Source organism: Bombus bifarius, unplaced genomic scaffold, assembly GCF_011952205.1.
Source record: "Bombus bifarius isolate JDL3187 unplaced genomic scaffold, Bbif_JDL3187 scf7180000008165, whole genome shotgun sequence".
Taxonomy (NCBI): domain Eukaryota; kingdom Metazoa; phylum Arthropoda; class Insecta; order Hymenoptera; family Apidae; genus Bombus; species Bombus bifarius.
Window position 1 is genome coordinate 1905655 of NW_022884487.1, and position 18837 is coordinate 1924491.

General features: G+C 33.9%; 5 protein-coding genes across 8 annotated transcripts in view; 2 read left to right on the forward strand and 3 right to left on the reverse strand.

The window, feature by feature from the left end:
• Positions 1 to 778: 778 nt before the first annotated feature.
• LOC117208936 (UDP-glucuronosyltransferase 3A1-like) lies at positions 779 to 6057 on the reverse strand. The gene is made up of 4 exons (XM_033450470.1): positions 4967 to 6057; positions 4066 to 4411; positions 3296 to 3554; positions 779 to 2878 (listed from the first exon to the last, which is right to left on the reverse strand). The coding sequence occupies exons 1-4, from the start codon at positions 5374 to 5376 to the stop codon at positions 2367 to 2369; spliced, it is 1527 nt and encodes a 508-aa protein (XP_033306361.1). The 5' UTR covers positions 5377 to 6057; the 3' UTR covers positions 779 to 2366.
• A 7-nt stretch (positions 6058 to 6064) lies between these two features.
• On the forward strand, positions 6065 to 9481 carry LOC117208938 (nuclear pore glycoprotein p62). 3 transcript variants are annotated; one of them, XM_033450473.1, is made up of 6 exons: positions 6065 to 6159; positions 7102 to 7197; positions 7275 to 7814; positions 7903 to 8059; positions 8138 to 8375; positions 8459 to 9481. In XM_033450473.1, the coding sequence occupies exons 2-6, from the start codon at positions 7125 to 7127 to the stop codon at positions 8819 to 8821; spliced, it is 1371 nt and encodes a 456-aa protein (XP_033306364.1). In that variant the 5' UTR covers positions 6065 to 6159; positions 7102 to 7124; the 3' UTR covers positions 8822 to 9481. The 3 variants fall into 3 exon arrangements, with proteins under 3 accessions (XP_033306364.1, XP_033306363.1, XP_033306362.1); XM_033450472.1 differs by lacking the exon at positions 6065 to 6159 and adding an exon at positions 6765 to 6855 and having other exon boundaries at positions 8459 to 9357; XM_033450471.1 differs by lacking the exon at positions 6065 to 6159 and adding an exon at positions 6780 to 6975 and having other exon boundaries at positions 8459 to 9357.
• On the reverse strand, positions 8887 to 10695 carry LOC117208940 (checkpoint protein HUS1). 2 transcript variants are annotated; one of them, XM_033450477.1, is made up of 3 exons: positions 10494 to 10695; positions 9810 to 10216; positions 8887 to 9306 (listed from the first exon to the last, which is right to left on the reverse strand). In XM_033450477.1, the coding sequence occupies exons 1-3, from the start codon at positions 10543 to 10545 to the stop codon at positions 8941 to 8943; spliced, it is 825 nt and encodes a 274-aa protein (XP_033306368.1). In that variant the 5' UTR covers positions 10546 to 10695; the 3' UTR covers positions 8887 to 8940. The 2 variants fall into 2 exon arrangements, with proteins under 2 accessions (XP_033306368.1, XP_033306369.1); XM_033450478.1 differs by lacking the exon at positions 10494 to 10695 and adding an exon at positions 10315 to 10336.
• A 666-nt stretch (positions 10696 to 11361) lies between these two features.
• LOC117209081 (transcriptional activator Myb) overlaps positions 11362 to 18837 on the forward strand; it is a 41226-nt gene continuing 33750 nt past the window's right edge. Inside the window, exon 1 of the mRNA XM_033450673.1 lies at positions 11362 to 11626. Within this exon, the coding sequence (XP_033306564.1) occupies positions 11607 to 11626 (20 nt within the window). The 5' untranslated portion in view covers positions 11362 to 11606. The remainder of the gene's footprint in view (positions 11627 to 18837) is intronic.
• LOC117209087 lies at positions 14514 to 16187 on the reverse strand. Its single transcript, XM_033450688.1, has 2 exons — positions 15621 to 16187; positions 14514 to 14844 (listed from the first exon to the last, which is right to left on the reverse strand). The coding sequence occupies exons 1-2, from the start codon at positions 15728 to 15730 to the stop codon at positions 14592 to 14594; spliced, it is 363 nt and encodes a 120-aa protein (XP_033306579.1). The 5' UTR covers positions 15731 to 16187; the 3' UTR covers positions 14514 to 14591.

The window sequence follows — 18837 nt, forward strand, 5'->3', positions numbered from 1 at the left end:
ATAATTATCAATAATAAAATATGTCAAAGCCCGAATTATAAAAAAATGTTAAAGATATAACGATATAGTGACCAAACATTGAGTGGTGAGGATGGCGAAGCGACGATCTTGAGCGGCTCCCCCGAATTTGTCCAAGCTATATAGCCTCTTGGAACCATATTTTAAAAGTTCCAGCGTAACTTATGCAAGCCATACGCGTTATGCTTTACGTCTGCAGGCGTCTAAATATGTACTTTCACGACTCACTGTACACTACTCGCAGTATGTCGGCCGCGTATCGGCGAACAATGCGAGTTACGAGGAGCGAGGCGGACTACGAAAGCGAGAGTCTACATCAGAGAAAAGAGTACAGAGAGCGGGAGAGGAGTGTAGGGAACAAATAAAGGAAAAGGAGGCCGCGATAGCAACACATATCCGCTCTCGACAGTTCGCCTCGAGTCACTCGATTCGGGAACAATTCTGCCAATGACTGTACATACTGTCTCCTTACCGTTTTGTAGATTTTACGTCCACGACTGCCGCGCTGTATATAGATAAGCATATATACATACAGAACATGTATTGTTGGTGGAAGCAACATAGTGAGGTTATATAAATTGAAACATTAAACGGCGACATTGATATTGTCGCATCTAAAATCATAGGTGTCTCATAGCGGCATCTTGAACTTCAAGTTATAAACGTGAACTGATACTTAAATGTGTGAATGTATATTCACAATTTTAGTATAATGTGCACTGTGTGAAAAGATAGTAAATTATGAAATTCTAAAATTTGCTTCTCAAATTGTATAATGTACAAAATTTGTTTAAATGTGCTACAAACGAAGAAGCAATTCTGAGTTGACATAATATATCTATGTTTTAGATTGCCGTTAGGGCTATGAAATAGACTTGTAATCACGCTATATCGCTTCTGCCAGCTATGCATGAAAACACGATCGATGTTAATTAGATTCATTGAATGCTGCATTGAGAGAGAAACTGGAGCATTTTGAAAAGAGTGATCGCTCCTGCGTTTTCCGCAGCCTCCCTCCTCTCATCTTTTATTTTTCCTTTCTTTGTTCTTTCATTTCGTTTCTTTGCTTTTTATTCATCCTCATGAAAAAACTTCCATCAGTATATTTTATTGTATTTCTTCATAGGGAGTAACGTTCTATAATATCTCATTGCGCGAAGTGGAAGCTACCGTTTCGTCGCATTTCAGCCACGCTGATCTAGATGGATCACAGTCTAGTCAATTACGAAGTCCGAATTGATCATGTGTCGCGATCTCTTAATTACGATTGCTCGATGATTTTTCGCTTTTACGAGACAATTTTTTAATCTTCTTTTTTATACTAAAAACAATTTTTTATACTGAATATATGTACAGCTTTTTACTCTGTATTTTTTTCTTCTTTTTACAATGACCAATATTTTATACGAAGATCGGTTTTTTTTACACCCGTCTTACGTGACGATGATCTTTTTTTCTTAAATCTATATGAGGTAACGAATTGTTTGATGACATGTGTCGATAGCAACGATATGCGAATGTACAGGGTGTTATATTTAGATTATATCTTCGAACGATTCCGAAAATTATTCGTTGCAAGTGAAAAATGTTTCACTATTATTCTACAAAGATTATGAAGAAAACCTATTTTCATATTTTTCATTTGTTTACAAGATTTCACATATACAGATTAATCCAATGTACATCTTTCATGGATTACAAAAACAGAATAAAATGAAGACGTGAAAATAAACAATGATAACATTGAAATCTCATTTAAATCTCGACATTGAAATAATTTGAATGATATGAAATATCAATGCTTAGAATGGAACACACTGTATATTCGTTGCATGAATAAATCAATCTCTGTTTGAACGGCATAAACAAAGGCAGCTGATCTAATTAGAGGAACATGGCCTTAAAAGAGAGAGAGAGAGAGAGAGAGCGAACGAGCTAGAGAGAAAGAGAATCGAATGAACTATAAGTACTGATTCGTCCGTACGTTTCTAAGGATTTAGGCGATAACGCACACGAGCGAGCACTCGTGCAACGAGACGACATACAGAGCGCAGTATTGATAAATTGTAATTTATTTTTCTCTCCTCGTCGTTGATAATATGCTACATCATACTTTCTAGCTTTTTCCAAGCAAGCAATCAATCATCAATCAATCTTATCGATCAAGTATTCTCGTAATAGTTACATCTCTTCATTAGCAATGAGATAAACCCTAGCTCGTAACATTTGTATTTGTATGTACCTGTACTCTACGTGCATTTATATAAATACATATGCGAAACGTGTCCGTAATTATCTATCCTATCGAATCCATTTTTTTTTTCTCCTCTTTTAGATCAACCACATTTTTATCGTGTATATCTTCCCTTTGATCTTTGTGTTCTTTTAGATATGACTAAATATCTTGCTAACATACAACCTATTGTCGAAAATATTCCAACTATAATACCTACAAAGAGACCAAGGAAGAATTGGAGATCTTCATTCAAGGTCCTCGCTGGACTGATTGGAGTTAGGAAGTCTAAATTCCAATCCTTTGTCCTTGCCATGTAACGCAACCAATAGATTAACCTATCCACAGCAGGATTTATTCTATCACGAATGGTTAAAGATACTTTTCTAGCATTCTCGCGATAGTCCATAGTTTCATGAATCTGAGTCACAGTATTAGCTAGTTCTTCACCAGATGAAATATGAATCTCTTCAGCGGAACGTGCAAAGCCTAACTGAACCGCTCGTGCAGCATTTTTAAATTCGTTGGGATTTCTGGGGAAACATATGACTGGAGTTCCATGGAAAGCAGCTTCGAGGAGTTCTGTGTCTGCACAGTGACTTAATACCACTCTTGTACGTCCATAACCTGCAATAATATGATAATAATATTATCAAAATTATTTTAAAATATATTTCCCAATTAATTTACACGTGATAAAAAAAGTTAGAAAAGAAAAGATAATATCTCTCATAGGCAGACAGAAGAGTATAAGTCATTTTGGTCACTAACAACAAATTTTGCTTTGTTTATGGTTCTAATAATACAAGTCAATTTCATTTCTTTCCTGCTCTTTTATCTATGATTCTAATAGTATATCCAAAATTTAACACCTGATCTTAAGCACTTTAAATATTGTAAGTGCTTTTCTGTCAAATTAATAATCCTGGTGTATACTCTTTTAAATGATATTGTTCTTTAAAATGAAAGAGTTAAAGTAATTAGTTTTAATCAGGAACCTACTAGGATTCTATGAGGAGACAATAATTCAATGTAATCTTTTACCTATTAAATCTTGCCGATCAATTCTCGAGTGAACGAAAAGATTTTCTGGTAGAGTATTATTTGGATTTTGCCATTTCATGTTCTTCCAAACTACTGCTTGGCCCTCCCTGCCTTGAGGTAATTTCTGTGCAAGCTCCCTAATTAACGTCTCATAATTTTCATCCAGAAGAGCCACAATTGTACCCACTCGATACTCGATCAGAGCCTTGTGTAGATCGCTTTGTAATGGATGTGCCCCTCTACAGTGATGACAGCCGATCTACAATAAAGATTATTAACGGGACATTCTTCTTCGATAATTTTTAATTATACACCAAAGACAGAGATGGATATTGCGTGGTATTATTAGGGAATTACGGCGTACGTTACGTGGTAAGAAGAAAAAGAGGAAAGGTATCAAGTTACTGAACTGGGATTCGAACCTAAACCGTTCATTTTCCAAACGAGTGCACTAATCAATTAAGCCTCGCATAAGTTCAATATCATAGTGTAAGTTAAGGGAGAAGGTTATTTTAGAATCGGCGATTGCTGAATTATTAATGGCTTTTATATGTGAAATGTTCTACTTTTTAAATTCTCTAACTTTCTAATTTTCTAATTTTCTAATTTTTTAATTTTGCAAATTTATTCATTTTCAAATATCTAAAACTGTTCCAAGTCCAGTTTTAGCCATTAACAACGAAACGCGCGATTAAATGTACTGGACATTGAAAAATATCTTATTAGGAGAACAGGAAACAGAATCGGAGTAAACATTTTTGATATCTCACTTCCACTATCAGCTGGGTGAGTAATGCATAATCCGAGCGTAGGATAACGTCAGCGTCCCAAAGTATAAGGCGAACATCAGCGTATAAATTATCTAAATTGAGACTGATGTCTGGCAAGTATTTTCCCACTATCCGGAGAGCATACACCGCGTACTCATCCCGAGCCGTGGAGAATATTGACCTCCTTGTAGTACTCATCCACAACCTGGTCCAAACTCCTGTATTCTGGACCGATAAGGCGGCACCAGTATATTCGAAAACATACAGTTCTTCTTCTCGATTGCGCGTCCATATCACTGGAATAGACTCAATAGCTCTTGCCCATGGAAGCAAACATCCATCGTGCCTACAAATTTATTATCTACGATATTATAATTTTCTATATTATTATTTATATAATTTTTAATTATTAAAACTAGAAAGTAATTCATAGTCTTTCTTAGAGAAATCTATAATTTAATTATCAGTTTTATTTTTAATCATTAATACTTCTTTTACTTTTAATCGAAAAATGAAAAATATTAATTTTTTTCAATTGCAATTCCTAATCGCAAAAATTAAAATTAAAGACAAGGATAACTAGAGAATACTTAAAACTTCTTGAGTCAAAAATAATTGTTTCTATGATTCTTGACTTAGAAAGCAACTACCGAAAGTAAATTATGTCTAGAATGATTAGAAAATGATATCAAAATGCAAGTAATTGGAATATACTAAAATTACAAAAATTCGATATATTTAGTACTTTTAAGCTACTACGAAATCGAAGCTACTAAATATTTAAAATGATTTTAATATAATTTTAAAAATTCTTTCGGAAACTACACGGCAATGATACAAAGTACCATCATTAATGAAATTCACTTCGATTGTAAATATATATAACAATATTGAACTATACCAAAGTGCAGGAAATACAGTGAAGGTAGGTTGAATTTCCTGTATCTTCTTCGCGATTTGTTCATCTTTTAACAAAGCTTCACAGGCTTGAATCGTTTTCTTTGTAGAATATGCAGATTTGTCAACTTCCATTTTCACTGTGAGCACTTCAACATCGATCAAAGTTTCGTAAACTTCGTCTTCGTTGGACTCCGGTATGATTAACGTTGTATCGATCCCTTGATCCGACAAAGTGTTGGCTAGTAAAGATATGTCATAGATATCTTCGAAAGCGACAACCACTGCCGATTGCGGGGGTGCAGTTAATGTGGAACCGTGAATTATATTCGCCAAATACATAAGTACGTATAACGTAATAGTTACCGACATTTTGATCGAACAATAGTAACGATCGATAAAGATTAAATCCATAAACGTTTACTTGAAAATATAATATTTTTAGTACATTAAGAAGAAAAATTGCGAAGATAGCCGTATCACATATGTAAAACCGCGTTCATTTTAATTTCGAGCAATCTTCAGTCAGTTATCGCTATATTAACCACGATTTCGAAACTGGGCCAATCATTCGCTAAAAAAAGAAAACTAAAGAATCGTCCCGGAAGTTCTTAATAAAACAATACTACTTCCTACCATCCGTTAATCTATATATGGAAACAATTAATCTTTAATAAGTCGTTAATTTCTCCAGTTTCCAAATCACTAATTCCACACCACTTTCATCTTTCGAAAACACTTATATAAATACGATATATTCATTTATTCCTCGAGTTTACAAATCACCAATTCGAGGTATTTTCTTTAGAAAACACTTCTGTTATATATACGTGTATGTTCTATATAGGCACCTTATATGTGTACAATTGATGTAATAGTTAATACAAGACACAATATAAGTTTCGATGGTTGTGTTTAATTTATTCTACAACATACACGAATCTGTACAATTTAGGTTTTGGACACCTGTTTGAAATATGTGATGTACACAAGGTACAATTTTCGCGCCTTAGATATATACTCTCACAAATTACATAAATAAACAACACTGCTTTTTTTACACGGAGTATGTAAACTTTGCGTAAAGAACGCTGGACAGTTTAGCCCGAGAAAAGATGAATATTAGGTCCACCAGTGACTGATTCTATAACACACAGAATCGCCATGAAGCGTAAACTATCGCGTGGGTCGTAAGTCGTAAGTCGTAACACGCGGCTTTCGTAAGCAAACTTTGCCTCTGAACAAGAAGAATGTTTCACACACGAAGCGGCTAAAAGTTCCTGGAAACGTACACTCTAGCTCTAGATATGAATGCGTGCACTCTATTTAGGCATGATGTGTGATATTATCATATGATGCTAATGTAGCAATTTAATTAAATCCTTTAAACACAGAATAAATATATAGCAATTATGTATTAACGTAATAAAAATTGAGATGTTGATGTAGCGAGTTGAGGTTAAGCTCACTAGTAATACCGATTAAATTCTTGATGAATATAGAAGGGTTGTACAGTAGTTTTCACACACACTCTGTTCTATTTATTCACATTTTTGTACACTATAATAAATGTATCAATCTCTTATGATCAAAAAAGATTTTCTAATCTACAAATTGTATTGACTGATAATACTGTATATAGAATATTAATAATTTTTTATGGTTAATGTAATAATTTTTAAATTAATTTTTGAATGTTTTTTATTACTAACGTCCGTTGGGAAGAATATTCACAATAAATGTCTCATCACTACAATGCCATCTATTAACCTAGAATATGATAGAGTGCACTGTATCTGATTAATTTCGCTTGAATTTGCTTTATATTGGTTAGAAACTGCGAAGTGTAATTTTAAAGAGAGTTCTGTGACAAAGGATCTAAAATAGATAATTGTAAAGTATAAACCGCAGTGTATAAGTATCTTATAATAATTTATTATTTTTAGTTTAAGCATTGACTGTTTATTCCTTAAATGCTCGTATTAAAAGTCAATGACGTTTAAAACGAATAAGGTTAGCTGTAAAACTGTTTATAAAGTTTTTAAATAAAATACATAATGAATAATGCTTAACTTTCTTACAAATTTCAGCATTTTTATACGATAATTAGTAAAGTTTTAAATATGTATTATTTTATAGGTATAATAATATAAAAAATAAAAATGAGTTTCACATACAGTACTCCAAAGTCTCAACCCAGTACTACTACTCCTGCAAGCACTGTACCAACTACAAGTATATTTAATATTTTGTAGTAATCATAAAATATAATTACACCTTATTGTTCTACAATATTTTAATTCTTTTTGTAGCTTTTACGTTTGGAGTCGGTGGTGCTGGAGATGCAGCAAAACCAACGGGATTCTCGCTTACATCTACACCAGTGCAAACTAAACCTAGTGGAGTATTTGGTACTGGATTAAGTGGTACTCCTGTTCAGAGTCCTGGCTTTACTTTTGGAACACCAACTGCTGCTCCTACAACCACTGTACCTTCACAAACACCTGGTTTAACATTTAGTACTGGTACAACTGCAAGTACTGGCATAACTCCTGCAGCAACTACTGCGACAGTTCCCACAGGATTCTCTACACCAGCATCAGTTGGAAATACTTTAAGCTTTAATTTAGGAGGTACTACCACAGTGACAACAACAACAGCAGCGACCTCAGCTTTTGCATCCAAGCTACTTACTGCTGGATTTGCCTTGGGTGGTGGTGAAACTATTGTATCCACTGCTAGAACTGGCTTAACGTTTGGTACACCAAATACAATAACAACAGGAACTGGGTTTACTCTTTCTGCAACACCTGTTGTAACTACTGCTATAGCTACAACCACAACAGCAACAGGTATTAGTTATTAATTTTCATAGTACATATGTATTATAATAATCCAAGTCTGTTTTATGAAAATAACCATTGTTCATTGTCCTTACAGGTTTCTCTTTAGGTGCAAGTGGCACAACATCTGCAGCCACAGGATTTACTTTCGGTACAGGGACAACTTCAACTAGCACAACAGGATTTTCTTTAAATCAGACTGCAGCCACAGCAAGCCTCACATCTACTCAAGCATCATTGGGTACAACTACAACGTATGTCTAGTTTTTACTGTTATTTTGTAATATGAGGTTAATATAATATTTTGTTATTTACTAAATGAAACATAACAGTGTCAGTTCATCTGCGGGTACACTTCAACCTGCTTCTATAAATTCGTTTGAAGAATCCATAAATAAATGGACCTTAGAACTAGAAGAGCAAGAGAAGGTATTTGTAAATCAAGCTGAACAAGTTAACGCTTGGGATAAATTGCTTATAAGTAACGGAGAGAAAATAGTAGCACTGAATCAAGAAGTTGAAAGAGTCAAAATTGAGCAGCAGCAGTTGGAGCATGAATTGGATTATGTTGTAAGTTAATTATTATGATATATTAAATAACATATAAAATATAAACACTACAATTTTACAAATATATATAATTACAAATACAGGTTGGTCAGCAGAAAGAGTTGCAAGACTGTTTAGTACCACTAGAAAAGGAATTAGCATCTCTTTCAGTATCTGATCCAGAAAGAGAATACACATATCGTTTAGCGGAAGACCTTGATACTCAATTAAAACGAATGTCAGAAGATTTGAAGGAAATCATCGAACATTTAAATCAGGCCAATCGCACGCAAGATTCCAGCGACCCTATTGTTCAAATTGGCAAAATATTGAATGCTCATATGAACAGTTTACAGTGGTTAGATCAGCAAACAACTTTGCTGAATCAAAAGATTCAGCAGATCGATCAGATGCATCAAAATTTCAGACAAGAGAATGAACGAAACTTCAATTTAGCATATAATTAACGTTGATAGTCGAAAGTTCATTTTGTATCAATTGCCTTTATGCGTAAAAAAAACTCAAGGGTGTATAAAAAATAAAGAATTTATATTGTATGAAAACAGTTTGTTAAAATTAATGCGATTCAAATAGATACAGAGGGTAAGAAATACTGTATTTTAACATAATCTGCTACATGCAGAAATAAGTTAACCATCTTGTCTTGCAGTATGTTACATTTCACGCCATCGGGATGTGTTATGTCCCAAGCTAGGAACATGAAAAACTTCTTAATATCTATAGTAGCCGATATTTTATCTTCTTGACTTTGTTGACTACAATTCCAAACTTGCAACTTTTGGAAATGTGTAGACACTGTGGCGCTGTCCGTGTCGATTTTCAATACAAACACGCCGGTTTTGTCGGCGCTTAACGTTAATTGTGGACTCATGTTTTTCATCCTTTCTACAATATGTTTTACGTGTTTAAGTTGAGGCATATCGACCGAAATCTGGAAAAAATTAAAAATAGAAAAATAAAAGTACAATGGTTACAAGAAGTACATGTTTGCACATTATTCTATTTATTATAGTAATTAAACATTAATTAACTAGATATGTTCACTTTCGTACCACTTAGTAATACTTGAACTGCTACAGAGATATGATACTATGAAAATGAAATATCAAATCTGATAAAAAACCACTTCATTGGAAAAGAAGATATTAAGTTATAAATAAGTGCAAATACTCCCTGTACTATTAAAAACTAATAACAATTAAGAAAGAACTGGACTGCGAATTTTTATGAAAATTCATATTTTTGAGAAAATAAAAAATGTTGACCTTGACAGAGCTTTATTCCACCTATCAAGTAGTATAACGGGTACTGTATTCTGAATATTTTGTAATATTTTATGAATTTTTGCACATTCAAATTTTTCGTAAATACATAAAAATTTGTAGTATAGAAGTAAGTATCATAAGTAAAATAAGCAGAAAAAATTGTTTATACATGAAATTCAGGAATATTTGGTGCTTGATGCTCGGTCCATTCGCGTCGTGGTATAACTCTGACAGGTACATCGTGCAAGCATTGTCTTGATTCCATGCTTAATGAAGGTAACTCAATTTCTATAGTGAGACACGGTTGTCGCTTATTCGTTAATTTGATTTTAACGCTTTTTGCGGTCATTCGTAAAGATCCTAGGGATCTGGCAAGCAATGTGGGATCAAATTCTAAATAAATCTCATTCTGTTCTTCAGAGACGCCATTCATAATGTATTCAGTAAAAAAATGAGTCTGACTTAGTTCAGCCCAAACCATCGATGCTCGGTCATCAGTGACACTGAAGCATAATTCATCCAACGTTAACCGCAAGGTACACTGTTTTGTTATTCGAGCGATAACATTAACGATATCTGAAATAAAATTCTATATTTTAATATTATTGTATTTCTATGAAACTAATTGATAATAAGAGGGGTTAACATTGCAATTCGATATAAATTTTTATTACGTTGCATTCGGCATAGAAATTTGTATTGGTATTGCTATTTAATCGTAGATGTTGAAATACTTCCGGTATATAAAAAATTGCATAAGAATAAGGGTAACGTAAATATACTAATATTTATTGATATTTAATTATACACAACAATTGGAAGGTTAGAAATAGTTTCCATGATTTAAACTCACTGGTGAAATCTCTCATTGCAATTACGTCCATCATTCTACACCTGAATTTCATCCTTGATAGTATAATGTATAGTTTTTATAAGACTTAAGTATTGGATCTCTTGTCGTGTAAATAAATTTTACGCGGGAACTTGTGGTACAATAATTACATACCGATGACTATTTGACAGGCCATAATTCGACATTTTTAGTGATTACAATGTACTTATAATAATTCACTATTTACACTACATTTTGATCACAAGAAAACAATGCTCCAGATTCTACATCATTAAATATATAATTTATATTTTGTGCACAAAAATTTATATGTAAAGATCTGTATTTAATATAAAACAAAAAATTATACATATGACACGTAAACACACATAAAAAAATATGACAACAGGGCACAAATAGAATATAAAAAATCTAATTTCGTATATGTCTTATTATTTTATTTATTCCTTATATTACAGAAACAAATAAAATAATTTACTTACTGTGATTACAAAAAATATAACGTTGTATTTGACCTCAAGAGCTCCAAGATTTGTGTATTAAAATTTGTACGTTATTATTAACTCCTATTTCTTCTATTACAGATACAAATAAAATAATCTAATTATATTACATATTATAATCTCAAGAAAGATAACATCGCATTCTTCTTTATCAACAAACTCCAAAATATATGTTGCTAAAATTTGTAACGTAATTTGCATGTCTCTCAACAGATGTCACTAACATACATATTTTCCGTTAATTTTCGCGCGAGAAATTACCCTAGTCGGTTCGAATGTCGAATGACCCATAATCTAGCAACGTGAGATCTAAGTTTCTCCTGTCAAGTTTTGTGTGTAAACAAAAGCAGCATATCAAACCTTACGTCCGATAGGTCGCGTCCTTTCGTTTGACGGTTCAGTTCACGAAAATTGTTCACATTTTGACATACAGTAGTCCTCGTTACGTTTTCTCCCTTGGAAGTTGCGAAGCTTAGTTGTTTGGTTAAGGGTGAGTTCGGCCATGTTGTCAAGTTCGACGACTAACAGAAGTTTATCGTAATAAATCGTGTCTCGTTAACTGTGTTTCTGGAGCGGGCAGCAAGCAGCGAATCATGCAACACTGATCGACATGCGGTTTGCCAGAAAGAGGTGAGTCTCTATCTCTTTCTCGTAAAACGTGTGAACATATTTCTTATCTTTTTCTATTTCTTTCCCTTTTTAACATTCTACATAAACTTACATTTTCTATATAGAAAAATGGGTATTTAACTCGTTTAATAAATTAAATTAAATTAAATTAAATTATATCACTTGTATCTAGGTCCTGTCATATTTGCTGACATCAAGCTCCTGAGTGATTATCAATCGATTAGAAATACATCCCTATTTAAGTATGTGTTATTAACTTTGTTTTCTTCCGAGGTAGTTAACCCCGGGAGCGAAGAAACAAATTCTTGACCGCTAGAGTTACGAATTCTTGCAAAAAAGTTATTTTCGTAACAACATAGGTTCAGTGACATTTTTGTTTTGTTACAATATTCTTTATATTCAAATAATATTCGATTGCAAGAGGAGTACGAAATATTATATTTTGAAATAAATATTAAGGAATTATATAATTTAATCAATTTATCACTTATTAGCCGATCGCGGATTTTTATACAATTATACGAAGTTTAAAAATATAGAAATCTATAGAATTTATATGATATGTAGAAACATAGAAAATATCAAATATATAGCATTCTTTATAATATTAGATAAAATATAGATAAAACGAATTTCTGCTTAAGTCATACTCTTTTAATTGTATCCATGAAAATATGAATTTGTATAAAAATCAATCGCTTGTTCATTACTAATAGAAGACGTCGTAAATTGTTCGAACAAGTACTTTACGACATTCGATACGTGTGTAGTTCGTATTACAGCGAGACTTTATTGTTCTCAGGAAACATGCTCCCAGTAGCCGAGTATTTAAATGATCCGCGTGTATATTTTTTCCATTATCGAACGTCTAGTCGAGGCAGGTGGTAAAACACGTGGCATGCGTAGAGAACATGCACCGGTCCCATGTTTTTTTTTCCTTGTCTTCTTTCATCTTTTAGTTACTTTTGCCATTTCTCTCTTTCTAGCTTCTACTTTTCATCTCTTTTCGTCTCTCTTGTTCACACTAGCGCGTTGTACACATTCTGTCTTCGTATTGCACGACACATCAGTACGAAGAAAACGCGTAGTACCCAAGGTTCTCACCCTAGGTCATAAGATATGTACATACGTCGAAACACAAAGACTAAGCACATTCTTTCGTCGGTTTCATCATATATGTACCTATATAAAAATCACTATTATTATTATACTATTATCAAATAATATTTAACATTTAATTATTCTAAATTCAATTTATGTATAGTGTCTGCTCTTATCAATGTATCTTAATGTATAATTAAGTCTGAAGTTATACATATTACGTAGTTAGATATCATGTATTATATTGAATTGCTCGAGAAATTCGTAGTCTTTTCAAAATTGGAAAATTTCAATAAAAATCATCAATACTGTATTATTTAAGAATATGTCAAAAATGTTGAAATGATCTTATTGCCAGCTTAAATATTCACCTTCAAAAGTCTCATTGCAAAAGCCATTTGAAAGAGATACAAGTCGCCATAAAACAGAGTACAGATTAATTAATAAATTTCTAATTTTGTTCTATGAGCTTTCCAAACAACCTAGTATATTGTTATAAATTAATTTTTGTTTTCAAACCATTGATTTTGTTTTAATTCTTAAATCTTCTCGCAACATCGATCGATTATCAAAAAGTTGTTGGATCCTGTGAACGACAATTTCGAGGTTAGCCACTATCTTGCGTTGTCGAAGTTTTTGCATCGATATCGTCTTTCTCATTCACGGATCCGGTAACCCAGAAAGGTATAAGGTAACGACGGGAGTTGAGAACTCTTTTCGAAAGGGTCAGCTTTCTCTTTTCGAAAGAAAATATTCGAGAGAAACAATCGAGTGTAGATACTTGTGTACCCACATTGGCGCCACAATATTCTATGGAAAACGCGTAAAAGAATACACATTGCGTTAAGACACACTTGAGTATACGTAGAGTACACTTTGAGGTGAGCTATAGAGCTATAGGTTATTCAAATAGCGGCCATATTGCTTTTTCATGAGGAAATGTAGATACATTGTGTATACAAAATTCCCTACACCGTGTTTTCAAAAACTAACGACATATATAATGACAATATTATTATTACTAATATGTGTGATAAATAATAATGTTTAATGGTATTGATACTATAGATTAATTATTTATTAATCGTATATACTATTATCGTGATGGAGATGGGTCGTTTAAATTTGAATTTGTGTGATATCTACTTCGTTTACTTATCAAAGAAGCACTTAAGCAACAGAAAATAAAATCGTATCATTTATTTAATGTTTAACAGGCGTTGCGTATCTGACCTGGAAAGTTCTGATTAACCACAGACACGTTTCGCGCAAACTGGATCCTCCCTTCCGACATATCATCAGCTCTGGTCCCATTTCTCTATATGCATTTGCTTTGCAATAAAGGCAAAGCAACGACGAAGAGAACCGTAAAACCTACCGATAAATTCCTTCTTTAACAAGTCATTCCTGGAAAAGTCGGCCTCGAATGGGACTTCACGCTTGTTCAAACGTTCACGTTTAACCCTTTAGCGCTCGATACCTTCGCCATCTACACCTTAGGTACGGTTCTTGGATTATAACACGATATAATCTTTTCGTTTCCCATATTTTCTAGACCGAATAAAAAATACCTTAATAGGTATATAAAATCATTAATTTTTTTTTTATATTTGTTTATATATATGCATATAGTTATATATTTATTTTTATATTTACATTTTCTTTCCTTTTTAATAAGGTCAAGGATATATGTGGTTACAGTTTATATTTTTCATTGCTTTCTTTCTGAATTTTTAAAAAAATTAATATACAATAAATCAAGTAAATAACACTTGATCACGATTTTTGAGTTGTGACGAATTCAAATAAACATTTAAGATGTATAAGATATATTCTGGTAAAACAAAGATTATTACATGTTTATTCAAGATAGTCGAATATATAATAATATATTCCTTGACCTATTCGAAAATGACACTTGTGCTTCATGGACGGTGGCGCTGGGTTTTGTTTCTATCTCGCTACGTAATCTAGCCACAGCTATGAAAATGCTTACTCGTCCTGTAAGCTTGTGGATGATCAATCGTATACAAACAGTAGAGGCCAGTGAAGCATAATAACGAAGTGACTTCCGTTCATTAATATTTCTTTCGTATCGTGGTCTGGGACTACGTCCCCTGAAATTAAAGGTCCAGATGGTACGAATCCACCCCTGATCTATTTTGAGCTTTCGAGCGATCTACACGACCCTCGCTAACTCCCCCTTGGCAAACTCATTTCACCCATATTGCATTTCATCAATTTGCAGCACTACTCTTATTAATGGCGCAGTTATAACCACGCCATCGACGCGTCTCTGTAGTTTGATTTTCGATTAGACTGCGGATGTTTGTGCATTTATAGGAAATGTTAAAATTCAAAATGCACAGAAAGCATAAAAGATGTAATATTCAAAATGCAATACTTCTGATATTTAGTGAGTGAAACAAATCTCTGTGTAAGTTTTACTTTTGGTTTAGTAGGTTTTCATAAAAAGGAGCCACATTTCCCATTTTTTACAGGAGGACAATTTTGTCAATTAATCTTACGTTACCAAAATTGGTCTATTACTTAATTTTGGAGCTAAACATATATATTTTTCCACCCTCTTTACAGTTGAAGAAACATTACTTTGTATGATATTAAAATATTCCGGATATTAAAATGTTATTTGTCTTAACAATTATGTAAAGCTTCAGATAGACCTAACGGATTTTTTTTATCTTTAGCTATTTTGTATTGAAATATTCCCTTTTACTCGCCCAATGACATTATAATCAACAATTCAACAAAAATGTACTTATCATGTTTTTCTCTTATAATCATCAACATAAATTTACATAAACATCCATAAATCTGACTGATAATTTTAAAATAATATATTTCTAGATTAGTGATATCACGTGCCACATACCCTTTCAGTATCTTAAACATTATTTGGCTAACGAAAAAGATCACATTATGGTACTGGTTTGCGAAACGCGCGTCGATTATTCGACTTGGTTTGAGCTGATGTCCCTTCATCCCAACATCCAGGGCATGTAACGCTTCTACTTATCAATATTAACTCGTCTGTTGGGAGATAGAGTGACGTCAACTCACGAACCCGGTGTCCCGCATGGCAACTGCCAAGGCGTGTTGAGCCAGGACGCAAGGACAGACGCAGCGCATAGCGCACGCGGTGCGTTCACACACATTAATGCGCATACGTATGTTTCCCCAAGCTCGTGTGCACAGCCCTCGTGCTGCGTTTCTTGCTCCGTACTCTCGTGCTCCTTCCACACCTCCCTCCTACTCCCTGTCTTCGACGCCCCCTTTCCTCTCCTGTTCTTTTCTTTACACCTTTTGTAAACTCTTCCTCCTTTTTTCGAACGCGTTTTCTTTCAATTTCATTTCCGCCCGTCTAGTATTTTCTCTTTCCTTTCTTTCGTACAATTTGCATCTTTTTCGTACGCGACTATGTAATTTTCCTATAAAAGCTATAACTACAAGTTATATTAATTAATTATAGGTATTTTAATATAGCTATTTTAATTTGGTATATAGTATAATTTGTTAAAAGAATTTTATATTATTTGTTATTTTCCAATTGAAAATGATTGGTAAAATAGGAAAACTTTATCTTTATTGGTTTAATTAAGGAAATAAAATACAATGCGTTACACAAAACATTTTGAAATTGTGTCACTATAATGAGACATGACTATCATAGCTGTATTGGTAAAATTTGAAACTAATCTGAAAATGTATATTAAAGTTACAAGATATTTACTACAAATACATGTACAATTCATAGAGATTAGTATGGTCTTTAAACAGCATACGAATTTATCAATTAGTAAGTGCAAGTCCTGGTTCCAAATTTTACCAATATAGTTATAGCAATCGTATCTCATTACAGTGCTAATGAGATTTCAAAAAGTTTCATATAAAAGTCTCTTATTCCAAGCTTTCTAGTAGTTATCAGTAACTGTATAGATATATTTAGAAATTTTAGTCCTTCACTATTTTGTCCCCATACCTTTTTTCTCTAGCTTGATCGTGACATCCTTTCCTACATTTACTTGTATCGAAATGAAGCATCATTTTCCCTCGTCCAATTCCTCTCTCCTTTTCTCGTGTATGTACAAACATGTGCACGTGTATACCTTTTCTCTGTTTCCCTCGATGTCGCGTAAGGCCCTGTATTCCGGAATACGTCACTGAACGGTACGCATTATTGGATAAAAGAAACGAAGAAGGTTCATTTTGTCTCGTCTTATTTCTGTGAACGCAGCAGCTGTCTTTTATTTGTCTTCTCTCATACTGACGCGAATCATGATTGCGATTGGGCCACCACTATGGAATGCGTGCAAGCATGTGACAGGAAGCTTTTTAATCTCGTTGGTTGACTGATAAAAATGTCTGCCAGCGACCGATTTATGGATGTCATTGCTAGGTTATGTCACTATAGTGTATTTGATGCTTGGCTTATGACTTTACTTGGTTGACTTCAGTGGGTGAATTTGATAGCTCGATTTCTTGTACTGTTGCTGATAAAAATATTTGAAGTATGATTTCGGAAATAAGAATGAAATATCGTTAATTTTAAATTGTGAACACTTCGGTTTAGGGCCACATTTAGTCCTACTCTCTATGGGGCCATATTCTAAAACTTAACTGTACAATTTAATTAGGCCTAATAATGATGTTGCGCCTAGAGTCTCTGAAAATATAAACGTGGCTCTAAATAGGTCATATAGATAATAATTAGTTTGTTTCCGATTTAAGGAAATATTAAGTATCTTAGTGTTCAGGGTAAACATTTTGATTTAATCAAACATTATAATGGGTGAACTTATAGTAGGTTATAGGTTTCGCAAGAAATATCAATATTCTAACGTTATCTCCATGTTTTCTTCAATCTTCAACTGTAGTCTCCCTAAAAATATTGAGCAGTATAATACACGACCTCCTTTAAAGCCATATTTTTTGCCATTAACAACTTTCGATAACGTCAATATTTATGGAGTTACGAGTTATGTTTCCAATTACATGGGGATCATCCTCTATATACATAGTACATACCTTATTCCTAAACATTTTCTGGGGCTTGTATAGTTTACTCTGAACCACTAAGCGAGACATCAAACATTTATGCGGACATGAACGTAGTATATACACGTGTTTCTTAATTCGATAATTAACACGCATAAGTAGAGTTTGGAAAGGAGAAGAGAGGCCTCAAGGGAGGCAGTGCTAGCAGACTTAATTACTCGGTCGTTAGTACGCTTAAAACAACACACGATAAAATGCCGTGGCACGACCGATGTTATCTCGCTGCTCTAACTATCACCGTGGGCCCCTGTAATTTTCAATCGTTTCATTACGCGCGCAGAGGCCGACGAAGTTCGAAGACCAGTCGAAAAATCCGATACAGGAAGAGTCAGCCATAATTTATGCTCGCGTTTTTTGGCCAGTTACCGACCCACGGACACGAATCGGGCAGCAAGTACCGCAATGCGGTCGGTAACTCGCAGTTTCTGAGGTACACCGCGTTAATACAAGCGAAATTACAGGGTGCCCGCGAGTTCCTTGTACCGAATACCAACAGCGCCACGCTCGATGGTTCTCAGTCGCCTCCAGGCGAGTTATCTATGGCAGTATATAGGACGAGTGGACGTGGAACGAATGAGAACCCGGAAGGCGGATTCCCCGTGCACTTCAAAGGGAAAAACCTGTCTGCGTTGTCGAAACGACCTGCATCCATTCTCAGGCATACCGCTCTTGCCTTCCATCCGACGTATATGGCGTCTGTTTCGTAGCTGGTCCCGTTCGAGGAATTTCATGCCACATAGACGATTAATTTGTCTTATCCAACTATACGTCTAGTGCGTGATATTATTTGACGACAGCTTATCATTTATTTTCCCGACATTCCTCACAGACGTTTTTTCAGAGTGGATAGCTCTTAATCCTATTCGGAGCGGCCCCCTTTTCTTCTTCTTGATTCCGCAAGAATACTGAATGGACAGGGGGTATGTCGGGTATCTGTAGAAACATTATTGAATTTTTAATAAAATACGTTATTATGCAAGTATACTTTTAAAGAATAATGTTTATAATAGTAGGAGCCTCTTGCATAAAGTAAT